Source organism: Delphinus delphis, chromosome 2 (assembly GCF_949987515.2).
Source record: "Delphinus delphis chromosome 2, mDelDel1.2, whole genome shotgun sequence".
NCBI classification, from domain to species: domain Eukaryota; kingdom Metazoa; phylum Chordata; class Mammalia; order Artiodactyla; family Delphinidae; genus Delphinus; species Delphinus delphis.
Genome location: NC_082684.1, coordinates 153,094,906 through 153,122,085, shown reverse-complemented (window position 1 = coordinate 153,122,085; position 27,180 = coordinate 153,094,906). Strand labels below are relative to the sequence as shown.

The 27,180-nt window shown below is 46.3% G+C and overlaps 1 protein-coding gene across 1 annotated transcript in view; it reads right to left on the bottom strand.

Moving 5' to 3' along the window:
- FBH1 (F-box DNA helicase 1) overlaps nt 1-27,180 on the bottom strand; it is a 45,093-nt gene that overhangs the window by 12,369 nt on the left and 5,544 nt on the right. The window contains exons 2-18 of the mRNA XM_060005998.1: nt 21,368-21,523; nt 19,482-20,065; nt 15,570-15,700; nt 15,328-15,463; nt 13,586-13,776; nt 12,984-13,076; nt 12,536-12,630; nt 10,602-10,770; nt 9,686-9,908; nt 8,973-9,060; nt 8,808-8,894; nt 7,986-8,122; nt 4,034-4,133; nt 3,823-3,944; nt 2,035-2,110; nt 1,251-1,448; nt 595-720 (exon numbers count right to left, since the gene is read on the bottom strand). Of these exons, the coding sequence (XP_059861981.1) occupies nt 595-720; nt 1,251-1,448; nt 2,035-2,110; nt 3,823-3,944; nt 4,034-4,133; nt 7,986-8,122; nt 8,808-8,894; nt 8,973-9,060; nt 9,686-9,908; nt 10,602-10,770; nt 12,536-12,630; nt 12,984-13,076; nt 13,586-13,776; nt 15,328-15,463; nt 15,570-15,700; nt 19,482-20,065; nt 21,368-21,523 (2,712 nt within the window). The remainder of the gene's footprint in view (nt 1-594; nt 721-1,250; nt 1,449-2,034; nt 2,111-3,822; nt 3,945-4,033; nt 4,134-7,985; nt 8,123-8,807; nt 8,895-8,972; nt 9,061-9,685; nt 9,909-10,601; nt 10,771-12,535; nt 12,631-12,983; nt 13,077-13,585; nt 13,777-15,327; nt 15,464-15,569; nt 15,701-19,481; nt 20,066-21,367; nt 21,524-27,180) is intronic.

Genomic DNA, 27,180 nt, shown 5'->3' with positions numbered 1-27,180 from the left:
GACACGGGTTCGTGCCCCAGTCCGGGGGGATCCCACATGCCGCGGAGCGGCTGGGCCCGTGAGCCATGGCCGCTGAGCCTGCGCGTCCGGAGCCTGTGCTCCACAACGGGAGAGGCCACAACAGTGAGAGGCCCACGTACCACAAAAAAAAAAAAAAAAAAAAACAGCACTGATGCTTAGATGCTTAGAGTTTAACAGGTAGCCTTGAGTATAACTGATACAAAAGCAGACAAATGATAGAGTGCTTACACTAATCCCTTGTATGATTTTCGGGCCTCTTTAATAAAAAGGAGAATTAATTAAAGAAAACACCTTGGCGAGCAGGTAAACTGTTTTAGAGCTTCTGTCTGATGGGGAAAAACCCACAGCTGAAGAGCCGGTGCAGGTTAAACAGGATGCAATAAACACAGCTGCCCTCCGAGCAGCCCTGAGGGAGGTGGACCCTGGAGGCTCAGTTTTTCTAAACACACAGTCTAAAAACAACAAATTTAGGAGCAGGAGGATTTTCTTGTTCTAGAAGGATCCTTCCAAGGAGCCACACCGTGCAAGAAAAAGCAAGGCAGCCCTGCAGTGAGGCGCCAGCGGTCTCCTTACCGACTCTGAAGTGGGGCAGCTGAGCGAGGTTGTGCCTAGCACAAGGCACTTTCACGAAATCATCTAGGACATGCACAGTGTCAAACTCCAGGCCTTTGGCCTTGTGCACAGTGCCCAAGATGTACTCTGGAACAGAAACACAGCGGACGGGCAGATGAGGGGGTGACTGGGAAAGAAAGGAAAGAGGTGAAAAGCTTACACTTCCCACCACTCCCAAAACGCTAATTACGTTTTCTTGCCTGGGTGCGGCTCTGCAGAAAAAGGGGGAAAGAGGAAACCTCAGTCAGAATAAAAAAGGGAGAAACAAAAAAAAGACGAGGGGAAAGTAGAAATTCGTTGCAGGTGTTGCGAACACGGCCGAGTTCCAGTCCAGAGCTCATGGCGGCTGCCCACCGCCTGCTTCCTACGCACGAGGGGACAGAGGCCCAGAAGAGGCTGGGGGTTTGCCAAGGGTCAGCCGGTAGCAGAGATGGGACTCGGGAGCCCCTTCTACGGGCTGGAAGTAGAACAGAAATAAAGGGGCCACAGGAGAACAGCAGCCTTGTTCCACTGACACAGCCGCCCCTAGTCACCCATGATGTCCACGCTGGCAAGAGGCACCAGAGGCGGGCTGCCCCCGCCCCCAGGGGGAAGTGAAGAGCCCCCGTGTCCCTCACCTGCAAAGTCCAAGTCCTCTATGTGGCATCTCTCTATCCTTTCCACCAGCTCTGGAATCCGGATGTTGTACTTCTCCACGACCGCAATCTTGGCTTCCAGCTCCTTGTCCTCGGCCGCAGTCACATACCGCTTGAAGCCACTGAAGCCCTCTCTGTGCACCCACCTTCTGATGAACCTGTCTTTAATGACGAGGTTTCCTAGAGGGAACAGGCGTAGGGGTCAAGGTGACACAGGCTGCACCGACGTGCACTCCTCACTGACCACATGATAAATGAATGGTCTCAGAGCTGGAGACCCAGGTCCAGGCTCGACGGCATCACTAACCTGCCGTGGGTGCCTGGGCAAGTCAGCGCAGTGACCTGTGCCATAGCCCCTCCAGCTCCAAACTCAGGGTCAAGAGCCCTGCTGACATCCTTGTCTGCTTCTCAGGGATTCGAAATTGTGCAGTAATGAAAAAACGAAAGTGCTACAGAAAATTAGAAAGGATCACATGGGGCCCATGCAGAAGTCTCGGTGTGTGAGGTCACCCGGGCAGACAGAAAGATGGCGGGGAAGACGGCCTAGGGGCCAGCGTGACAGAGAAACTTAGACTCCTGAGAAAAGGGTCTGGAAAGAGCCATCGGTGCCTCTGAAAACAGGAGGTCTCTGGCATCCCACCGCTGATGAGAAGAAGCCACACTGGCTCCTCCAGAGCAAACGGGAACTGACTCAGAACCTGCCCGCTCTCCTCCACCCCGCCACTGTGTGCCTGCGTCCACCCCACGCAGCAAGGAGGACACTCACGTCTCTTCCGTTCTTCCTCCGGCTGAAGAAGCGTCCAAATATCAATGATTCTGTCCAATCCAAATGATTTAATCCCCTGAAAAAGTTTTTCGGTGGGAATTTTTTGGTGTTTTGTTGTTTTTAATTTTGTTTTATTTTTGTTACTGTTGTTAACAGGACAAAGTAAAGCAAATGTAGAGGTGGGATTTTGAAATGAGACGCTTTTTTTGGAAACAGATCTCAAATTGCACCCAATGCATAAAGACATCGAGTGGGAACCTTCATTACGCACAAAAGCAGAGGTCACAACGCAGCCTGCAAACTCGGGATGACCCAGTGCTAAGCTCTGGCTGCTCCCTCAGACTTCTCCTACGTTTAAAAAAACGGCAAGAACTAGCTGCATGTTGCTTTCATGTCAAAGAAGGCAATTTAAATCATCTACCTTCCACGAATATAAAACAGCTGCAGCAAAGAAGACAGACGAGACCTGAATACTGAGCGTGGAGCACAAACACTTGCCGCTGTTCCTTCTGAGGAAAGAACTAGACTGTCTACAGGTACTGGATCTGTTAAAAGGTCAGCTCCTGGAGGAGAGGGCCTGACCCTCCCAGTTCAGCCCACCTCTACTGGGAAGCATGTACTGAGCACTGACTGGGGCCCAGGACAAAGGCTCCACACTCCAAGGGTTTAGATCATTTGGGGAAGGGACACATAAAACATTAACATCAAACTGAGACCAAAATAAGACAGTACAGATTATAACGTAACCAGAAGTGATCAAGCGGGATGACACATGTGGGAGTGAGACAGGGGAGAGGACAAGCTCACATCCTGCCTGGCATGGAAGATGCTCCAACAGTACCATTTCCTTACAATAACAAAGATGGCTAAACTATGCTACATCCACTGAGAAAGTATTGTAAAGTCACTCAAATAGCAACATGGGAGAAAATATGCTCGTGGGTGGAGTAAAAAACACATACTCTTTTTTGTACTCTCTAAATGCAATTGTGTAAAAATACACAACTATAAGGCCAAAGACATAAATAATTAGCAAAAATGAGAATTTTTACATAAAACACTGAGATTAAGGGTGATTTTTTTCCTTTTAATTTCCAAAACTTCTGTAACTTGGTTACATAATCTTTATAAATTAAAAAAAGGAGCATCAGAAATTTTTTATTTTGATTCACTTACTGTATGTACTGAGGGTCTACACATAGTAGGCCCTAGAAAATATTTTTTTCATACATGAACGGATGAATGTCTCTTAGACATAAAACTCTTGCTTCCAAGAGTTAAAAACGCCATACACATGTCACTCAACCCTCTTAGCTTCCCTGTGAAACAAGCAGTGTCGCTGTCCCAGAGACAGAGGGGCTGAGTCGCCTGCCACAAGCCACACACAGTTAGTGAAGAAGCAGAGCTAGAACCAGTGTCCACTCTGCATCTGGAGCCCCGGGCACCTCCCAGCTGTGCCCTCACCTCGCTTGTCTTACACGACTGATCATCACACCCCAGGACACTCACAGGCAGCTGGCAGGCCCGCATGCACACAGGTTAGAAGGGCATTCTTTTTTTTTTTTTAAATAACGGAGGAAAAGGTCCACAGTCCTTGCTGGGCCAGACTTTACAGGACTCGCTGGACCAGAATGGCCAGGGGGAAGGACTTCACAGCGCAGGCTCGGGAACAGTCACAAACCCAAATGCCTGTGTGCAGAGTAAGCCTGGACATGCGGGCCGTTTTCAATGGCTCTGTGTGTCGGCAATGTTTCCGGGCGAGAGCAGAGAACAGAAACGCACTCCTACCCCTATCAGGTGGATCCGGGCAGGCACTTCTCCTTCCGTCACCCGGACGGCCTCATCAAACACGTTGGCGTTGGTCCGGGACAGCAGGGCCACCTGCCCCTTCGTGTCACCTCGAATGCCACCTTTTGGGAGAGAGCACAAACTCTAGGGCAAATCCAGATAAAGAGGGAAGCTAATCTGTGTAACAAATACGTGTAACTGAAAGCCTTACTCTGATGGTTGCCTCCAACCAAAGTCTTTTTTCTTACTCGCTTGCAGACATCCAAGATTGTAGCTCCCACATAGGCAATTTCCACACCAAACCTAAAACTCTGTGGGAGAACAACACAATGAAAGGAGTTAACACCCCCTGAAGAACGTGAGCGCATTGCTACCACTGCCAAGGCCTGGCCTCGCCAAACCCCACTGAGCATCTCTGACTTGCCCGACCTGGAATGGGTACTTGGAAATTCCCTACTGTAAACTGATTTACACAGAACAGGAGCTTGGAAAGCAAAGAATCACCATTCTAAGTTTTCAGAATAGCATTTTCTATCTTGAAACCTGAGAGTTACCTGCTTTTCTTTATCTCTTGCCCCCAAATCCAAACCTTGACAATCTTCCACCATGTTTTCTACAGTCGTTTTCTTACCACTGCTCCCAGCGCAGCTCAGAGACCCCTACCTCATGCATCCCCAACTTGGCCTCTTTCCCTCTGCCACTTGAATCTTTCCCTCATGTGTTCATCAAGCCCCGTGCCTCGCCACAAAAAGGACGAGCACTCTACGAAGAAAAGGTGACGTATGGACTTTCAGGACTCCTGCAGCCTGGACAGCCTTAAGCCCCTTCGTTCCCCGAGACCAGCAGCAAACTTTTCTTTTAAGCAAATCTACCATTCTTTCCAAACTGCCTCTAACAAAGAAGCGTATATTATACAGAAAATTAAGGGAGGAGGGGGTCTCTCCCTGCCCCCTGAGGCTCCCTCAACATCGATTCAAACCCTACATAACCGGCCACAGGACCAATCACCATTTCCTGAGCGTTCCCTGCCCTCCCCCTGCCGTGCTGCATGGCAGTAACTTCAAAACGCGGCCCAACACACTAATCCCTTGACCACTGTAGCTGGAAAGACACCATTCTTGCCCAAACTCGTGGTATTTATTGCCTTTTTCCATTCACTTATAACTTAAGGTAATGAAGTATTATGTACTTTGGTGAATATCAATAACACAGCCTAAGGAAAGCAAGACTTTCAACAAACAGTACTTTGTTGCTATAGAACTATTCTAAGTGAGCCATAACTCAAATTATAAAGATCCACGAGTCTATACTGACACAAATGAATAAATGAATAAATAAATGGAAGAGAAGACACAAAATCTCCTTTGCAGAAGAATTCCGAATAATCTATGTAGACACTCCAACTCTTGTTCCCGAGTGAGCACTGAGGGCAGTGACTTCCTTCCAAGGCACACAGTGTGGAGGGGTGGCGGGGGGAGTCACTTCACGGTGAAGGGAACTGCCAAGCACCACTTCAGCCAGGGGACCAAGACAACATCATCAGTTATAAATCATGTTGATGGGGGACTTCCCTGGTGGCGCAGTGGGTAAGACTACACACTCCCAAGGCAGGGGGCCCAGGTTCGATCCCTGGTTGGGGAACTAGATCCCATATGCATGCCCCAGCTGAGAGTTCACATGCCACAACTAAGGAGCCCGCCTGCCGTAACTAAGACCCAGTGCAACCAAATAAATAAATAAATATTTTTCAAATAAATAAATAAATAAATAAACCACGTTGACAGTACGGGCCCCCAATACCTTGTAATGAAAATGGCAATTTTTCTTCCAAGGCCTTCCTCCCAAAACATCAGTGCAACCACCAGACAAACACCAACAGAGGGGTATCCGACAGAACACCTAACCAGTCCTCTTCAAGGTCCAAAAAAAAGACAAGCGTGAGAAACCACAGAGCACAGCCAATAGGAGCCTAAGAAGACTTGACAACTGAATGCAGATAGGGTCACCTGAATAAGATCCTGGAATAGAAAAAGGACATTTGGTAAAAAACCAAGGAAATCTGAATAAACGATGGACTTTAGTTTATAATAATGTATCCACAGTAGTTCATTAACTGTAGCAAATGTACCACACGAATATAAGACGTGAATAATAAAGGAAACTGAATGTAGGATGTGTAAGAACTTTCCATACTATCTTCTCAACTCTTCTATATATCTGAAACTAAAAAACGTCTATTAAAAAAAATTCCTCTGGGTTGACACCACCCTAAGTCACTACAGCAAACAAGGGAAACTCCAGGAAATAAGGTCACTGAGTGGGCTACAGGGCCTCCTAGAAAAGAACAGAACACAGTTTAGATGACGCTGGCACTTTCGCTGGCAGTCTCACATCCTCTTACTAGAAGTGAGGTTTTTAAAAGCAGTGGTTTTCACACCTTTTAGTCTCAGGACTCCTCATACTTTAAAAAATTAGTGAGCACCCAAAGATGCTTATCATTTACGTGAGTTGTACCTACCTACAATTACCACATTAGCAACTTTAGTGCATTTCAATATAACAATAACCCCATTACATGATAACATACAGAACATATTTTTAAAACGGTATTTTTCAGGACTTCCCTGGTGGCACAGTGGTTAAGAATCCACCTGTCAATGCAGGGGACACGGGTTCGAGCCCTGGTCCGGGAAGATCCACATGCCATGGAGCAACTAAGCCCATGCGCCACAACTACTGAGCCTGCACTCTAGAGCCTGAGAGCCACAACTACTGGGCCCACGGCGGTGCCCTAGAGCCCACACGCCGCAACTACTGAGCCCTCATGCTGCAACTACTGAAGCCCGCATGCCTAGAGCCCGTGCTCCACAACAAGAGAAGCCACCGCAATGAGAAGCCTGCACACCGCAACAAAGAGTAGCCCCCACTCACCGCAACTAGAGAAAGCCCGCACGCAGCAACAAGACCCGACGCAGCCAAAAAATAAAAAAAAAATTTTTAAATGGTATTTTCCAAAACAGAAGTTAGAGAGAAGAGTGGCACTGTTTTTACATTTTTGCAAATGTTTTTAGTGCCCAGCTTAAGACAGCCGAATCTCAGAGCTCTGTCTGCATCCAGCCTGGTGTGACAGCCTCACAAAGATGAGTGCTGAAAAGGGGAGGAACATGTAACAGCTTTTCCAGATAATCAAGGCCCCAGGAATTGCCATGCTCATGCTGGAGACAAGGTTTCCAAAATCTGGATTTCACTTGAAAGCAAGTTTATCTTCGGCAATACATATGTCAGCTGTTTTCCTTGAAGTCACAGCTCATAGCATGCGTTTTTGAGAAAATGCCAAATCCCCAAGTCTGAATAACCAGAATTGGTCTGTCAGCTGCTCGTTCAAGCACAAACGAAAGAAGCAGCGGTGGAGCTCACAACACAATCACAAAAGTGCTCCTGGTCAGACAGCAGCACACTGCAGGGGCAGAAGGACTTCATCCTACTTCCCATTTCATCACACAGACTGTGAGAGAGACGGACTCAAGGGTCTACAGTAATGAAATTAATCATTTTTCCTGTGCCATCAAGGATGTTCTTAGTAGGGACTTCCCTGGTGGTCCAGTGGGTAAGACTCTGCGCCCCCAATGCAGGGGGCCCAGGTTCGATCCCTGGTCAGGGAACTAGATCCCATATGCATGCCACAACTAAGAGTTTGCATGCTGCAACCAGAAGATCCTGTGTGCTACAATGAAGATAATAAATAAAAATAAATATTAAAAAAAATAGTACTCTTAAAAACAAAAGATGTTCTTAGTGAACTGCCTACTTTCTTTTTTGACTCAGTGCCTTGCAGTGAAGAATAAGGCAACTGCTAGGACCGGCTGGTGCCAAAGCCGAGATTCTCAGCCACAGTCTCACCACTGACTTTGCATCATCAGTGCAAATGTCAACATAGTGCAAGAGGCAGATAACTATTATGAAAACAGTTTTGACTTTGCAGACCCCCTGAGAACCACGGAGAGCCACTGCTTAGAGGCCCGGATTTGCTACACACAGTGAGCCTCATGAAGAGCCTTACACGGGGCCTGGCACATAGTCAACACTGGAGAACCAGGGTGGGGAGCCACAAGGCTTGCGTGTATATACGCGTCTGGGGACTGGGAAGAAAAGACAGCGCTTACCTGTGTGAGATAGAAGACGTGCGTGTGAGGGACTGTGAACAGAGCGTTGACTGCACCTCGGAAGGTATAGATCTGTTGGTGTGGGTCCCCCACGAAGATTTTCCCACATGGCTGAGACAGAACTATGTTCATGATCGCTGCGACCAAGAAGATGGAAAGTAAGGGCTCTGAAGCGACACCAACCCACGGAGCAAAAAGAAACCAAACTTAAGACAGAAAAGGATGAAAACGCTTGCACACTGGACAACAGTTATCTTTCCCTCCAGCATAGGTGCACTCAGTCCAAAGAAATGATTTTATAACAAACAAAAGAAACAGCTTCTAACCCTACGAATGCAGATTATTTTTACTCCTGAATAAATTATTGAGTATAAGAAACCACATAGGCAAATATAAAATGAGGCAAGTTATCTTCTCTGATATTATAATTTAAGGCCCCAAAATGACCTAGTCACACTATTTTCTATCAGCCACTGGAAAAATACACAACACAAATTGTTCACTCTAAATTGACTACCTTTTCCCCCTCCACATGAGTCTCAACCCAATCATCTGGTGACCTAGGCTCAGCCAATATTTTAAGAATAACGCAAGCAAAACATTTAGAGAAAATTAAGTCTCCTTTGGGTGAGGGGTGGGGGTGGAGAGACAAGTGCTGAAATCCACAGTCAGACAGCAAAGGGTTTCTGAATGACTAAGCGTCATGCGCTCCTCCTCATGACAGACAAGAATCATCGACTTATGCACACACGTGTCCTCTTACACATTCACAACACTGTTGCTATATGTTTGGGACTACTGGTGTCCTGAATGGTTTATCACCTGGGGTACAGTCCTGGGCCTCGTCCACAAAGATGGCGTCAAAAGAGGCCAGCAGAGGCTTGCTGAGCTGCCAGAGTTTCAAGTAGCCTACAAGAAGGGGCAGAAGAGTCAGAAATCGGAATGAGGCAGGTCCACGGCGGGGCTCAGGACTGGGCGCGTGCGTACCGTCGTGCGTCATATGGTAAGCCTCCTCCTTGCACTCGCCCAGCTTCCGCATGTTGTCCCAAAGTCGGCTCGCTTCGAGGACACCGTTCTAGAAAGCAAGTGACACGGTGATGTGAAGGTCATGACCCTGAAATCAGGAGTTCATGTCCATGTGCAGGGGTCAAAGCAAAGGCCCCAGCTCACGGTGAACGGCAGCCCCCCTCCCCCGACCTCCCCCGGCTCCACGAGGGCCTCATGTCAACGTCAGGCGCCCAGATGGGCAAAAGCCAGGGGCTGGACCACACCCAGAGGTAGAGCATCGCTCAGGGAGCACAGCATCTGATGAACCAAGAAAGGCTGGATGATTCCTCTAGATTTATGACCAAGAGTTAATTCATAAAAAGTGTGGTCAATGACTGAAAAGACTTGATAAAAATTAGAAAAGAGAATCACATCTTTAGACCCTGGACCAGCAGACCCCACGACGAGCTCTTATAAGCCCTGGGCAGGAGCCCCATCTGTGAAATGGAGGACCAGGCTGAGGACTAAGCAAGATGAGTGCTCTTCACAGAAAACCCTATATACTTCGCAGCCAGCACAACTGGCCTAGGGTCTCCCCTCCACCTCTACCTCCTGCCAGCAGCTCTAGAGACATCAAAGACCAGTACAAGCTGGCACCGTGTTGAGCCCTTGTTCCTCCCGAGCCCTAACTCCAAAGGGACTGAGACACTCACAAGCTTCTCGCTCTGCTCGACCATGACTCTCTGTCCCTGGCTGTTCTTACACCAGATGGGCACGTGGTCGATCGTCAGCTCGTCGTCAGCCGAGGCAAAGAAGTTTTCCAGAGTCTTACATACTAGCTTGGCCCTTATGAAGCCACCCTTCCCTTCAGCGAGGACAGAGTTGACCATGAAGGGGGTTAACTTGAAGAGATTCAACTTCTTCTTCAATTGGTACCTGCAATGCACGTCCCAAAGGCACCGGGTTGGCTTTTGTGGCAACTCGCGATTTAGTGTCTCCCCCAGGTCTGCCCCCTTCTCTCCAATGACACCACCAGGTCACTGGAAGTGGCACATACAGGTGACAAAAAAAAGCCTGAGGAGCTGAGTGAGGTCCTCGTAGGATTGGAAAGGGCTCCATTACGCTTTCCAGAATTCACATCTAATAACCCAGGAGACGAAGTGGCTCACAGCAGATACCACTGTTCCAAGGTGTGGACCAGACTCCAGGAGGCCCCAGGGGGGGACCCTCGAAGCTCCCTGAAGCTTTCTCGTCCAAGAGGACATGGCTCAGAGGCCCTGGGTGCCTGGAACAAGTGCCCCTCAGCCCCGTCTTCTCCCCTCCAGCTTCTGAGGAAAGCCTGAATGGGTCAACCAGACTGGTGATGCCCTGAACTTTAGGCAAGTCACTCTGACCTTCTGTGCCTCAGTTCGAGACATGAAAATGCCTCCCTCAGTGAGACAGTGTTAAGCTTCCCTCAGTAGCAATATATCTCTATGGGGGAAGTAAAAATTACTCAATCTATGGCCATATTCCCTGCCTGTAAGTGAAGATAAAGCACTAAGTTTTCTCCGAGTCACTGTGGTGTACTGACTGCAACGTGAGAGCAGTAACTGGACGTAATGGCAACAGTGGCACCATGATGCTCACTTGCGCCCGATGTGCCCGTAGGCCATGGAGTGGAAGGTCTTGCAGATGACATTGCTGGGGAAGACGAGCTCGGCCTGCTTGGCGATGCTCTTGTTGAAGGTCACGTACAGAAACCTGCTCTCAGACCACTTCTCAGCGTACTTGACCAGGGTGGAGGTCTTCCCAGTACCTGAGGAAGCCAAGAGCAAGGGAGGTGACCCTCTGACCAGGAATAACGGTTCCCACAGACGCTATAATCGGGTCCCACCCATGTCTATCTCCCCGCTTGTCTGGGACCAGACAGTGGCAAGTTCTCCAGTACTGATGAAAATTAAAAACAGTGCTGTGAAGGGAGCAGCAGACTCAAGATAGAGCCACCTGGGTTGGGGTAGCAGATCCTGCAGCTCTAAAGGGGCCACTTCAGTCTGCTCCTCAGCCTGTGTGGGTAACACTGACCTCATAGGGTGTGCAGGATAATTACCCAGGTACCCAGCAGAGGAACTCATAAACAGTAGCTATGCTGGCCTAGGCACCATTCATGCTTCGACAGCAAGAGCATGAAAATGAGATTCAAGGATCCTTCCAACCTGTTCTGAACTATCCTATCTACCCCCCCTCCCCACCTTTCATTCAGTTATTCAGTTAGTCAACTGTCACCCACTGAACAAGTATTTCCTGAGCACCTACTGCACATTCAGCCCTACACTAGGCATGTCACAAACACAAAGCAAGGTTCCTGCATTACAATCTAGTTGGGAATAAAACACCAACACAGTTGGAACAATTGGAACAAAAAAAAAGAGAATAATGATAACACAGTAGAGTGAAAAAGAATATGGATCTGGAAACAAAAAAGAAAATCTCGCCTATGAAAGAAGAAAAATAGCACCTCCTTTCCTACCTACCAGGGCTGTTTGAAGATCAACAGATCAATGACATAGTGTGGAGGTGTTTACAGAAGGTGTGTGTTGGCTATTCTTCCTATGTAATCAGGCACCAAACAGTTAATACAGATTAGTCACAGTGAGAGTTCAGAATCACGGAGATCTCAAAGGGCTGAGGAAGCCTCCACCAAGAAGACACATAAGTGACGGGGGTCAACGTCAGATGGCAGAGAGATAGAGGAAGTAGGGGACGGGGAGGGTAGGCGAACAGGCACGTTTCTGGAGAGAAATAGATCCAGCTTTGAATTCCACCTCCACCACGTATTTGCTCATTTAATCTGGACCACATCATTTTAATTTCCCTGAGCTTTAAAACCTCATACATAAAATGAACCAGAAATTCCCTGGCCATCCACACTTCCACCGCAGAGGGCATGGGTTCAATCCCTGGGGAATTAGGATCCTCCATGCCACGCAGTGCAGCCAAAAAATAAATAAATAAACCAACCTCACAGAATGTTAGGATTAGCACAGGGCAGACATTTGATAAAGTGGCTGTTGTTTTTAGTACGATATTTAGGCAGAAAAGAAGCGGGAAGGCATTCCAGGTAGAGAAAATAGTATAAGCAAAGGTTCAAAGAGCAACCAAGTACTTTAAGAGCCAGGAAGCACAATTAGCTGACTGAGTAATGTATGTTAGAACCAAAGGTAGGAGGCCCTTCCAGACTTCACCCTATAGAAATCAAGGAGCTCCTGACACTGTCTGAACAAGGGATTCACATGACCTACCGCCCCATAAGCAATCAGTGTCTGTGCAGATATGATGATACATAATAGGCTGGATCAATCCCAGTGGCATCTACCCCACAAACAAACTCCTATGGACCATTTGTTCAGCAGGAAGCCCAGTGTGGATGCCCCCCTGGAGTGGTAAGAAAAAGCACTTATCCCTTGGCAACTGCTTTTTAGATGATTTAATTGCAGCAGTTCAATAATAGATTAAGGTAAAGATATTCTGGCAGGTGGTGGGTAAGGTGGTAAGAGGCATTCCAGGAATGGCAGCCCCCTTACCTGCAAATGCCATAATTTTTACCACCTGGAGAGGTTCCATCTTATGGCTTAGGATCAGCTGTTGTTCATGTGTCAGCTGGATGGTTGTTTTCTTGCTATAATCATTACAGAAGAGAAATCAGGAAAAGAATAAGGAATTGAAAAGATCAGGTGATAGACTGTCAAAAATGAAACAGGAAACCAAATGGGACGAATAAAATTTAACCAGAAAAAAGGGGAGGGCCGCCTCCCCTTAGGGTGATTAAATTGTTCTAAAACTAGGTTATGATGTTAGTTGCACACTCAGTAAATCTACTAAAAATTATTGAATTATACAATTAAAATGGGTGAATTTTATTTAATGTAAATTATAACTCAATAAAGTGGTTAAAACAAAACACCTTTTCCTCTTCAAGTACGAGAGTCAGGAATCAAAGACGTCCACACACACACACCCTTACAGACATACCCTGGCCAGACCGATGGTTCCTCTTTGACTTCTGTGGCCTGAGCACAGGAATTCTCCTGAAGATACAGGCAATAGAAAATGTTGTAGTGAATCCTAACAGGAAAAAAGCAGATTAGAGATTTTCAAATTCAGTCATGACCTGTATCTTATTTTTCCTCAGATGTTTTTTAGACTCCTAATCATTGCTAAAAATAAAATATGTACCACCATTTTATGAAAAAAAGGGAAGAAAAGGGTTTAAATATACCTAGAGCTGAGCTATATTTACCTGCACTGTTGGAGGTAAATATTTGGAGAGCACGGTTCTGGGAGAGATGCCTGGCTGCGATGGGCAGAGGCAAAGGAGACAGACCAGGATGTGCTCTTTGGGGAACAAAATGTAGCCACGTATGAACACAGAAGGCTCCGTCCACTCCAGGCTCAACAGCCCTGTAGGTAAACACTATCTTGGGGATGGCGTACGACCCCACGGCACCTCACGTTCACAGAGCCCGCCTGCCTGCATCACTGCACTCAAACCTCACGGAGAACCTGGCGGAGCAGTGGGTGGTGGGGCTCGCCCAGCGGTAACGCGGGGAAGGGGCAGGGCGGGGGCCAGTTACCGGTTGCTGATGTTGATCCCTTTCTCCCTCATGGCGTAGAGCAACACGGCAATGCAGTACAGAGTCTCGGTGATGTCTGGCATGGTCACTGTGGAGCTGGGCCGCCGGAGGCAGAAGAGCAGCTGCTGGATGTCATTGACGCTGCTGGACAGGAGGATGATGGCCGCCACCAAGGCCCACACGTTGACACCCTGAGGAGGGAGGTGGACAGGACAGGAGACGAGACCCAAAACACAACCGGTAAGAATCACATGGGACAGCCGGTGAAGAAAGCCAGGTTTGGGGTTCGTGTACCTTCCTCAGACCATCTAAACGGAGCGCAAACTTCCTGAATGACATATGGGAAACACCAGGCATGTCTCCTTTTACCCTGGATTCCTTCTTTCTCATCATTTTTGGGTTTGAGTTCTTAAGTTTTCTTTGATTAAATAACATTTATAAAGTACTTAACGCAAGACGCTGCACAGACGTGATCCTCCCGCCTCCTCACCAGCCCACCCTACCCGCACCACCAGGTCAGTGTGAGCTCTGAGGTCCAGACACGCAACTCAAACAAGCTCACTATTAAATGGGTGCCCATCTGGGAGGCACAAAAACTGGGGGATACAAAAGAAGACAGCAGTCTTTAGGGGGAAATCAAGACTGACAATTCAATGGCATTAAGATGTTAATTTAGTATTTATGTTATTATTATTTAATACTTATTAAATATTAAGTTAACTAAATATTAAATTATTGAAAATTTATTATTATGGACACAGTATGCTCCATTTATTAATGTCTAAGAAAATGTTCACTAACATGGAAATATCAATAACAGACATATAGGGACTTCCCTGGTGGCTCAGTGGTCAAGACTCCACTCTCCCAATGCAGAGGGCCTGGGTTCGATCCCTGATCAAGGAACTAGATCCCACATGCAGGCCTCAACTAAGAGTTCGCAAGCCACAACTAAGGAGCCAGCAAGCCGCAACTAAGGAGCCCGCCTGCTGCAACTAAGACCCAGCACAACCAAATAAAAATAAAAATAATAATAATAGACATATAAGTATATAACTATCATTCTTAACTTTACTGCAAGCCTCCCTGTTAAAAATGCATCCACAAAAGCAAAGTTCCACACACCTTTCACTACAACCATACTGGGAAACAAATCTCACTCCATCGACAATCACTTCACTAAAGATGGACAGAGAAATGCACATGGCTGGATTTCCAACCCTCGACTGGCTGCAGAATGAGGCTGAGGTTGCATGTGGCTTCCAAAACAAAATTTAAGAATCGCTATCCAGATGAGAAGCCACAAGACAAAGGAAACTGGAGACTATTTCCAGCTTCTCATTAACTCACTGTGCGTCAGTACAAAATCCTTCTTTTCTCTGGTTCTTTCAAATAACCCAAGGTGTCAACAATACAATGGGCTGCCTTGTAAAGAAGTCCTTACTAATCAAAGTGTGTAGAGGCTAGATGACCATCCTCTGTTGGAACCGCTCAACAGAATGGGAAATTGGATGAAATACTTTTTAAAATTCCTTCCAAATTAAAGAATCTATAACAATGTAGCCTTTTATTTCTCTATGGGACCAATGACAAGATTAAGGCTTCAAAGCAAAGGCTGAAGGAAGATTTTGAAAATAAATCTAAAATAACCTTCAACCAAATTTGATCACCAATACACTTTCTTCCAAAGAGAAAAGGTGTCACCTCCCCAACCCTCCCCTCCCTGCAGCCTCTTCACGTACGGCAGGGGCAGCGTAGAGATCGGGGAGGTGTTGGCGCACGCAGGCCTCTGCCTCGGGGAGGAGGAGGTGATCCCTCAGACTCCACAACGCCCGTCCAGGGTCCACACTCGGGGAGCACTTAGTGGTGGCTGTGTAGCTGTAAGACATTCACAGCAGCGTCCATGGGAAAGGTGATCCAGTAAGTGCTGATTTCTGGGAAAGGACTTTGGAAACTGACTTCCTCCCAGGAAACGGGGACTCACCGGATGAGGTTCAGCACACACAGGTCTGACTCCTTCTCTATGCCATAGCTCGAGAGGATGCCATCCACTTTGCTGACAGCTTGCTCTTCATTCATCAGGTATCGGTGATACAGCTTTTTCCAAGGAATGAACTAGACAGTTTAAAAAATCCAAAACAACATGCAGGCAATGGCTATTAGAGAACTTATCAGGCCACAAACATATAGATAATTGCTTGAAAAACAATCACAGTCTCCAATTCAAAAGCTGGGCAAATAGGGTAGAAACATTATACAAATTTTAGTTGGAAACTAGAAGGGGGGGCTCTTGGTTTGGGTTCCAACATAACTTTTTACAGAATCTGGGAAAAGCCAGTGCTTCAATTTCCCTGTCTGAAATAGTGTCCTGTCCCTGTAGGGACACTAATGGCTCAGAGCTTCAGCGAGGATTAAATAACATGAGAGTTGTGGCTATACTAAGATTAGACAAAATAGACTTTAAGTCAAAAGTTATTAGAAGAGGGACTTCCTTGGTGGTCCAGTGGTGAAGAATCCGCCTTCCAAGGCAGGGGACACAGGTTCGATCCCTGGCCGGGGAACTAAGATCCCACATGCTGCAGGGCAACTAAGCCCACGTGCCACAACTACTGAGCTCACGCACCTCAACTAGAGCCTGCATGCTGCAAACTACAGAGCCCACGTGCCCTGGAGCCCACGCCACAACTAGAGAAGAGAAAACCTGCACAGCACAACTAGAGAGAAGCCCGCGTGCCACAACAAAGACCCCGCGCGCCACAGCGAGCGCTGCAATGAAGATCCTGCGTGCCTCGATGAAGACCCGATGCAGCCGAATAAATAACTTAAAAAAAATTATTAGAAGAGACAAAGAATATTACTTGATGATAAAAGGGTCAATTCACCAAGAAAATATAACAATTATAAATATGCATGTACCAAATATCAGAGCTCCTAAATCTAGGAAGGAAACACTGACAGAATTGAAGAGAAAAACAGCAACATAGTAACAGGAGACTTCTATACTCCACTTTCAAGAATGGATAGAACAAACAACACTGGACCAAAAAGGCATATACTGAACACTCCATCCAGCAACAGTAGAATATACAATCTTCTCAAGTATACATAGAACATTCTCCAGGAAAGATCACGTACAAGAACACAAAACAAGTGTCTTAACATATTTTAAAAGACTGAAATTATAGAAAGTATGTTTTTCAATCACTATAGAAACTAGAAATCAGTAGCAGAAAGAAAACTGGAAAATCCACAAATATGTGGAAATTAAACAACACACTTAAAACAACCAATGGGTCAAAAAGGAAATCACAAAGAAATTAGAAAATACCTTGAGACAAATGAAAACAAAAACACAGCATATCAAAACGTATGGAATGAAGTGCAAGCAGGGCTAAAAGTTAAGTTGATAGTTATAAAAACTTACATTAAAGAAGAAGAAAGATCTGGATTTCCCTGGTGGTGCAGTGGTTAAGAATCCGCCTGCCAATGCAGAGGACACAGGTTTGAGCCCTGGTCCAGGAAGATTCCACAGGCCGCGGAGCAACTAAGCCCATGTGTCGCAACTACTTAGCCTGTGCTCTAGAGCCTACGAGCCACAACTACAGAGCCCACGTGCCTACAGCCCATGCTCTGCAACAAAAGAAGCCACCACAATGAGAAGCCCGCACACCACAACGAAGAGTAGTCCCCACTCACCGCAACTAGAGAAAGCCCACATGCAGCAATGAAGACCCAACAAGCCAAAAATAAAATAATGTTTTAAAAATATTTTTAAAAAAATGAAGAAAGATCACAAATCAACAACCTAACTTTACACCTAAAGGAACTATAAAAAGAACAAACTAAACCCAAAGCTAGCAGGAGGGAGGAAATAATAAAGACTAAAGAGCAGAGATAAATGAAATAGAGAATAGAAAAATAGGAAAAAAAACCAATAAGGGCTTCCCTGGTGGCGCAGTGATTGAGAGTCTGCCTGCCGATGCAGGGGACATAGGTTCGTGCCCTGGTCCGGGAAGATCCCACATGCCGCAGAGCAGCTAGGCCCGTGAGCCATGGCTGCTGAGCCTGCGCGTCCGGAGCCTGTGCTCCGCAATGGGAGAGGCCACAACAGTGAGAGGCCCGCGTACCGCAAAAAAAAAAAAAAAAAAAACAAACAAACAAACAAAAAAAACAAAAAAAACAATAAAACTAAGAGTTGTTTTTTTTTTTAACAAGATCAACAAAATTGACAACCCTTAGATATATTTTGGAAAAAAGAGAAGATTCAAATAACTGAACTCAGAAATGAGGGGAACATTACAACTGATGTCACAGAAATAACAAGACTTATAAGAATACTATGACCAACTGCAGATCAACCAACTGGATATAGTAGAAGAAATGGATAAATTCCTAGGAACACACAACCTACAAAGACTGAATGATGAAGAAATAGAAAATCTGAACAGACCAATAATTAGTAAAGAGACTGAATCGGTAATCAAAAGCCTCCCAAAAAGTTAAGAGTCCAGGACCAGACTGCTTCACTGAAAAATTCTACTGAACATTTAAAGAAGAACTAACATCAATCCCCCTCAAACTCTTCAAAAAAACTGAAGAGGAGGGAGCACTTGCAGACTTATTCTGAGGCCAGCATAATCTTATACCAAAGCCAGACAAAGACACTACAAGAAATAAAAAGAAAATGAGAGCTGTGACAAGGTCACTGAAAATAACCAAGTCATTGCTGGTGATGATAAAAACATCAAGAGGTAAGGATAAGCTGGGATATCCTCCCAAAATCCTCTCGAGCAGAATGGAGTGAAACCTCATCTATCCCCAGTTCACATCAGAGAGATAATTAAATGGGTAGAAATACTGAACCAAAACAGAGTTCACAAATAAAAACAGAAAGATATTTCTTAGAAAGTAGGAGACAAGACCCCAGGCAAAGAATGGAGCAAGAGCGATACGAAATTTCCTCCAAAATCTTTTGGGCTTGGAAGAGAAATGTACCAAGTTTTGATATATCCACCTTTCCCTCCATCTCCAAGGTTTTAAACTTCAATGCATTTGAAGAATAAATTAAACTCTCTACCTCTGGTTTCTTCCCAATGTCTGGTCTAAGGGACATACAAGCTAAGGAGAACATTCTCCCAGCCCTCAGGCTTACTGGAGACCTGAACCTGGGAAGTATAATGACACAACAAAGGGAAGGGCAGGGCACAGGATAACGGTATCAGGAAATCCTTTCTGAGATCACCGGCTGCCCCTGTGTCATCTTCAAAAGGTACTCTTGTGACTAAACGCAACACTCATTTACTAATCACCTACTGTATGTAGAACATCGTGAGACAGTGCCGAATGCAAAAACAAACAGGACAACCAGCCCTCTAGCAATATGCTAATAATTTACAGGGAGGAAGAAGGCTCTCTAAGACCATAACAGAACATGATAAGCTTGAACAGAGGTATAAATCACTATAATAGCACAAGGAAGAGAGTGAGTGATTTCAGTGGGATGGAATGGGAAAGCGTTAGTCTAAGAGTGCAGCCTTGAAGAGGAAAGACATCAACAGAGCTATGAGGGGCCCTTTTGGTTAGCTGGGGGAAGTGGGGTGCAGATTAGACCAACATAAGGGAAGTACTGTGCAGTCCACAGTTGGGAAGCAGAACATCATTGGTTGTGGACAGAATACAGGAATGGACTGGAATGAAGTCAGCAATGAGCCTGGAATAATAAGGTGGGACACACACAGAAGGTCCCGGTTGCCTCCAGGAGATTGGGATTTGATCCTGCAGGCAAATGGACACCAACATTTCTGAAGAAATGCCATTGTCAGGAGTATGCATTAAGTGAAGCGAATCCATGGACTTTTTAGAGAAAACACGAGAGAACAAAAAGCGCTTTCCGTACCAGTGGATCACTGATTATCTCCCTCCAAAAGTGGCACACCAAGCTCAGATTCCAGTAGAGGTCTTCCATGGGGAGGAAAGCAAAGATGTGCCTTAGGACCTCACTGGGCAGGCTGCAGATGTGGCTCTGGGGTTCCTGGCAGGGCGAGGTCCCAAGAAGCCCATAGTAAGAGTCAGGAACAGGATCAGGACCAATGTCCTCCACCTCCTGGCTGGATTCTCCAGGCTGCGCAGAGAACCACGACACACCGTCCTCTGCTTCCTGCCTGCCTTCCCTGGGCCGTCTGCACGACAGGGACAGATGATGCCGTGGGGTCTTCCTAGAAACCCCATCCCACTGACTGGTCCCTGTGGCTTGATTCCTCTCGTCCTCGAAGGACCGAGACCGCTTCCCTGACGAGCGTGGCCGTACTGCTCCATCACCTCCCTGAGGCAGGGCGCAGTGGCCTTCTGCAGCAAAAATCATCTCGTCCTCCGAGTCCTTAGAGCTGTCCTGGCCCACAGAATTGCTTTTGGCCATGTCATTGGTGCGCCGCTGCTGGCCAGCGAGGAAGAATTCAGGGTTGTATCCCAGGCATCCTCGACCTGGAGAGAGAACCCAAACAAGGTGAACGAGAAGTGAATAATGACTGATGACCCTTTGTTGACCCAAATAAGACAAACTAATTTTCAATTATCTATTTTAATAGAGGAAAGAGACAAGGATGTATTTTATTGGTCAACTAATTATATAAATAGATTAATCCAAAAAATATTTATATCGGGCTCTATCATACAGTCAGATACACATTTGGAAAGGGACAGAGACCAGTCTTTGGATGGTGTGAGGACCACAGTACACCTTGCAATAGGCCAGGGTTAAATTCTGATGTTTTCTAATTGTGGAGTTAATTACACCAATATTTATGAAGAGCTACCACCTGCTCAGTGCTAGGACTTCATGCTGAAACACACATGCTGATAAGTCTTTATCAGTAAAGAACTCACAACACAGAGGAGAAGTTGACTTATACACACAAAACAGACAAAATATCAAACACTATATAACCACCGAGTTTAAAACTGCCTCATACAATTGGTTACAGTGGTTCCAAAAAGTGGGAAACAGAGACTACAATCACATCACAAGAATTGAAGATGACCAGTGAGATCCGAGTTGGATTCTGAAATGAGATATATCACAGGGAAATAAGACAATCTGGATTATACAAACAGGTATTAACGAAAGTGGGAATTCACTTGGCACTAAATGGGTCATAAGGAAAACAATCTGCCAGAAGTAGAGCCTGCATGTAATAACGTCAGGGGATTGAACCTGAGTCCCTCATAGTAACAGGGAACATACCACACTGGAGGTTCTTGAGAGTGGCAGTGACATGACAGAAAATGGTACTCAGGAACATTATTTGATATTCGAGCTGATATGGAAAAAATAAACTCTGAATGCAACGAGAGGGTTATTGCACCAGCCCAGGTACGAGGTGACTGAGCGCACAATCTACCGTAAAAGCACTGAGTGAGGGGACGTTTGGGAGAAAAAGAGTGAGACGGTGGACCTAGTGATGGATTGGACAAAGAGGACTGCTGAAGAGTCAGGAAATCACGACGGTTCCAGAATGGTATCGTGGTGATGCTGGGACGTGTTCCCTACCACGTTAAAGTTAAGCCAGCTAGTGGAATTCATTCAGCCGTGCTTTTCTGGGGCTTTTACCAACCACTATGATAGGATGGAATTTTCACAGAAAACTCACAAATAGTGAAAAAGTGTCAAACTACTGCAACAGAACCACAAGATCACAGTAGCAGTATTTACAAATACCGGGAGATACTCAAAGGTCACACACACTACAGATTCTGAAACGCAAGATATTTGGGGGAAAGACATACCTCTAGTCCCTCTTTTGGTTCTGGGTCTAGGATAGAGACCGTGGTTCGGGTCTCTGTTTGTCCATCTTTGACCGAAGGGCTGGGTCACGGCCAAGTGACTGCGAGCCAGATGTTGGCAGTCGACGGCTGTAAGATGCTTCCGCTTAAACGGTCTCACTGTTTTGTATCAACAGGCAGAAGAAATGGGACACTTGTTAGTTATCACCAATTCTACAAGCTAGCAAGTTAACCTTAATTTTCAGGAATACAGTGGCTGTGGGCCACCCCAGCCAGCCCTTTCCCTCTTCCCCATATTCCCATCAACTTTCAGTCATTTTATAGTTTCTTTGCATCTCTTCCTTAGGATTTGAGAATCCTAAAATAGCCTTCTTTTCCACCTATCACACTTTGTAGAAGCCCTGATCATGAAGTGCTCATTCAAAAAGAAGTTGCCACTAATGGATAAATGGAGATCTGGCAACTTTTCCTTGACTTTAGCCAGGCCATTTATACTATCATAATAACCATAAATATTTTAAGAGTTGGCTATAGCTTTTCAAAATATACTCATGCATTGTCCCCTGTATACACCAGCTTTTCCAAGTCTGAGAAGCAGAAGGCACTAAGCGGACAGTCACAGGAGATTTCCCACCCCTGCTGTATGTCTCTCCCCATGCACCCCACCCCACCCCATGCACCCCTCTCAGCCCCGAGAGCATCTCAGCATCGGGCACTGATGTAATAGGACAGGAGCAAGGCCCCCAAGTAGAAGAGAAAAGAGCCCACTTTTCAGCATCTTCAGAGGAGGAAATTTCATATTCTCCCTCAGCAAAACACTACAGCAGTGACTGTGCCTAGAATTCTGTCTCGAGAGTATTGAAATACTTTTGTTTATATTAGTCATTTTTCTGCCAGGTATTTTTTCATTCCTATTTCTGCATTTTATCGCATGTAAGATCTAACTACCTCCTTATGGCATTAAATAGAACAGTTACACTACTGTAAAACAGAATAGTTACACTTAAAAAAAAAAAGAGGACAAGAACAGATACAAGAGAATTAAAGTGACCCTTTAAGGACTTCCCTGGTGGCGCAGTGGTTAAGAATCACCTGCCAGGGCTTCCCTGGTGGCGCAGCGGTTGAGAGTCCGGCTGCTGATGCAGGGGACACGGGTTCGTGCCCCGGTCTGGGAAGATCCCACATGCCGCAGAGCGGCTGGGCCCATGAGCCATGGCCGCTGAGCCTGCACGTCCGGAGCCTGTGCTCCACAATGGGAGAGGCCACAACAGTGAGAGGCCCGTATACCGCAAAAACAAACAAACAAAACAACAAAAAAAGAATCACCTGCCAATGCAGGGGAGATGGTTTTGATCACTGGTCCAGGAAGATCCCACATGCCGCGGAACACCTAAGCCCACGTGCCACAACTACTGACCCTGCACTCCAGAGCCCGCGAGGCACAACTACTGAAGCCCAGTGCCTAGAGCCTGTGCTCTGCAGCAACAGAAGCCACTGAAATGAGAAGCCCTTGCACCACAACGAAGAGTAGCCCCTGCTCGCCACAATCAGAAAAAGCCTGTGCACAGCAACAAAGACCCAACGCAGCCAAAAATAAATAACATAAATAAAAATAAATTAAAAAAAAATAAAAACGTGACCCTTTACAGGAGATGGTCAACAGAGAAATCAGTTCCTGCCAGTACCATATTTTCAGATGCTAAAAATACTCCAGTAAACTGTAGTATCAAATGCCAGAATCTCACTCAACATTTCCTGTAAGCCTGAAAACTTCTGAAACCAAGACACCACTGAGTATATCTGATACAGTTTATAAACTTAATAACTCCCCTCAGCCCTTAGCTTCTTCAGAAATGATCCTTCCAAATTTCAGTTTATTCTTTCAAGGTTTAATGGAAGTTTAAAAAAACTTCATGGATATTTCAAGACTTTTTAAAAATTACTTCTACACACAGAAATAGTTCTACAGGCCCCTCTGAAAGGACGCTAGAGACCTTTTCACTACCTGAATTCAGAGTTACAATGCAGTGGTATAACTCTTAAGTCATGAAGAAGTACTTAAAAATATGCTCAGCCGGGCTTCCCTCGTGGCGCAGTGGTTGAGAATCCACCTGCCGATGCAGGGAACATGGGTTCGAGCCCTGGTCCAGGAAGATCCCACATGCCGTGGAGCAGCTAAGCCCGTGTGCCACAACTACTAAGGCTGTGCTCTGGAGCCCATGAGCCACAACTACTGAAGCCCACGCGCCTGGGGCCCATGCTCCACAACAAGAGAAGCCACCGCAATGAGAAGCCCGCGCACCGCAACAAAGAGTGGCCCCCGCTCGCCGCAACTAAAAGCCGACATGCAGCAACGAAGACCCAACACAGCCAAAAATAAATAAATTTATTTTAAAAAATGCTCAGCCGGATAAAAGCAGTGTCACATAGTGAGGGGACAGTGGACTTAAAAGGAAAAAAACTGGGTGTGAGCCCTAAGTTGGCCACATAGTGGCCGGAGGACCCCTGGTCACTTAGCTTCTCTAAGACTCAGGGGCGTTACAATGATTAAATGAGAAAACACACTCCAAAAGACTTGTTAAACTATAAAACCCTACACAAATATACACATCTGCTTATTGTGTTAAACAAAGCTTAGATGTGACTGATTTGCATAAAACATTGAAATAACTTTCAAATTATAAAGATGTCACCTAATGGCAAGACATGAAGTATATCAGCAGTCCAATTACAGCCTACTCTGTATTACTGAAAATACCTTTTAAAAAGCCAAGGGACTTCCCTGGTGGCGCAGTGGTTGGGAGTCCGCCTGCCGGTGCGGGGGACACGGGTTCAAACCCTGGTCCGGGAAGATCCCACATGCCACGAAGCAACTAAGCCCGTGCGCCACAACTACTGAGCCCACGCACCTAGAGCCTGTGCTCCGCAGCGGGAGAGGCCACCGCAATGAGAAGCCTGTGCAATGCAACGAAGAGTAGCCCCCGCTCGCCGCAACTAGGGAAAGCCGGCGCGCAGCAGCAAAGACCCAATGCAGCAAAAAATAAATTAATTAATTAAAAAAAAAAAGCCAAGTCATATATCTTAATTACTTATTATGAACAAAAAAATCCCCTCCACTATAATGGTTTTATAATTATTTTGTTGTTGAACATATTCCTCATACTTACAGAGGCAGAAAAAATGAATGTGCAGTTTTTCTATGTTAAAACAATAAATTTGAAAATTTTCCACATTAAAAAAAAAGCTTGAAATCTGATTATTCTTTTTAAAAATAAGACACGAAAGTTTACCTCTTCTGCTCAAAATTCTTCATATTACAAAGCCAACAACCTAATTGCTATTTTGTCTGAATGGGGACCTCTGGGCTGACTGGCAGAAGACACAAGGAAGCTACAATGGGCCTTGCAGAACAGAGTTGGCCCTTGGGATCCATGAGTTCCGCACCTGCGAGTTCCACCAACTGCAGATGAAAAACACCAACACCTGTGGTTGGCTGAATCCGCGGATGTGGGATCCACAGGTCCCTGTCCACAGGGTGGACTCTGAGGGGCCTGAGCCCTCTCAGATTTTGGTGCCATAGGGGGTCCTGGAACGAATTCCCTGCAGAAACCCTGGAATGACTATACTGACGAATACTGGCCCCTAATTCAGGTGCTCCAAACACACTTGGGTCAACTACAGAAGCAGTTGAAGAATTCCAGCCGATAAACCCACTAACCCTGTAGATTCCAGATATGAGACTGATCTCTGCTTTCTCTTCAAACATTCCCAACTGTTTCAAAGCTGGCAAATACAGTGTCCAGAATTAAAACTGGAAACAGTCTAGAAAAATTATCAACAGACAGTATCTTATTTAAAGAAGGTTCCATAGATAAAATCACAAACGAATAAGATTAACAATATCAAACCCTCAAATTCATATGACCCAGGACCTTGACGCTGGTACAGACCTGCAGGAAGCGTTCTGCTTCCAGAGTCCTGGTACAGCCCAGAGTGGTCCTGCATGAAGCCATCACAGAGCAAAGGCTAGCAGCTGGGGACAGAGGTGCCCACACTGGGCCATCTGGCCTCTGGGTACCAGCACAGCCGCCTACACTGTCCATCTGGAATGGTCCTCACAGCCCTGACTGCTCATCTGGGAGGCAGAGCTAGCACTTTTACGTTCTTACTTTTCTGACTTCAGTGAGAGGTCAGAAACCGAGACTATTCTTTCTGCCTCTCAGGTCTCTGCGAGATGAAGCGCTGTGACTCACTGCACGGGGAGCTGGGGCCCCCGCACCTGTCTCCGGAGTTAACAAGGCACTTAAGTCAAAGGCCGTGTGATGCACTCGGATCCGGAGCCGGGAGACCTCCTCCCTAACAGCCTTGGTCCCCTTCTCATCACAACGAGGACCCTGACAAGCTAACATGCAGAGTTAATACCACAGTCATGTGGTTTGAACCAGACAAGACAGATGAAAGTGCCTAGCGACACCCATGCAGAGGCTCACAAAGCCCAGCAGCTCAGAATTACACGTGGACCACACTGTGCTGAGTCTCCTAAAAGATGCCTACATTTTAACAGCACCAATGTTCTTGTGAAGTTATTTAAAATTACTACAGTAAAATTCTAACCACCTTCTGTTCTTGTTAATATACTTCTAAACCAGCAGCTCAAATATAACTTTATCAAAATAAAGATGCTCAAATGCTACTTCTTGCTTCCCTGAGTCCCCAAACCTTGTGTTGCTCCTCCGTCCTCTGAGCAGTAGGTGCCCTTTGCATCGCTCTCCAAGGGCACTATTAGAAGCTGCTCGCGTTTCTTCAAGAAGCAAACTTAAAGTGGTCGGTGAGAAACGTGCACCGTTAAAGGGATGGAGGGAGATGACAACCAAACTACGTGAGGTCCCAGAGGCCCAGCGGAATCATCTCCAGGCCACAGTGGGTATCTGTACCCTTGGAGACTCCACCACAGTAACTAACAGAAATGTGTCACATCCCTCAGATGTGATGAAAGAAACACACTGGAAAAGTATGAAAACCATTTGTCAAACAGAATTTTGCTCATTCCCACGCTGCTTTTTCTGTGATGGTCCTCTCACAGAGAGACGCCTCACTGGACCGCAGGTGCAGGTCCCGGCCTTGCATCTCACTCTGAAGTGGCGATCACCTGGAGTGCGGTCCTCTGCCAATCACCGATCTCTTCACCTTGATGATGACCTGTCCCACCCACCCCCGCCCCCAGTCAGGCACACTGCTGGAGATTAGACTCTCCTCAGCCCCCCCTGGAACGATCATCACTAAACCTGTATGAGACCACCAGCCCTGAAAAGGCAGGGAACATGTCTCATCAGCTTCTTCCTCAAAGCACTTAGCACGACATTGTGCAAATAACAGTTATTTCCTCCAACGCTTATTGAATGAGAAGTATGTGCTATGACTCAATTCTGTTGTAATCCGCCTAGCTTCATTTTGTCATCTTCTTGATTGCAAGACAATTTAAAAAACAAGTCACACAAAGCAGAATGGACTGCTCCTGGTTTCGTGGTGAAGACTGTCAGTCCCCTTCCTCCTTGGCACATGGCTGGTCCACGCTTCCCCATCGTGCTGGTAGCTGGAGGCCCCACAGAATGTGCGTAGAAGGATGTGCGCCTCTTCCAGGCCTGGCCCATAAAAGCCTCTCCTGCTCCTTCCTCCGTCCGCTGCTCCCATCCAGAGAAGGGAAGGGTGACCCCAGAGAATCTTAGAGGCCAAACATTCGAAAAGGAAGACCCTCCAGCAGGCTGGGTCCTCGGATAACTGCTTTAAAGAGCACCACTCCTCCCGCACAATGCTCA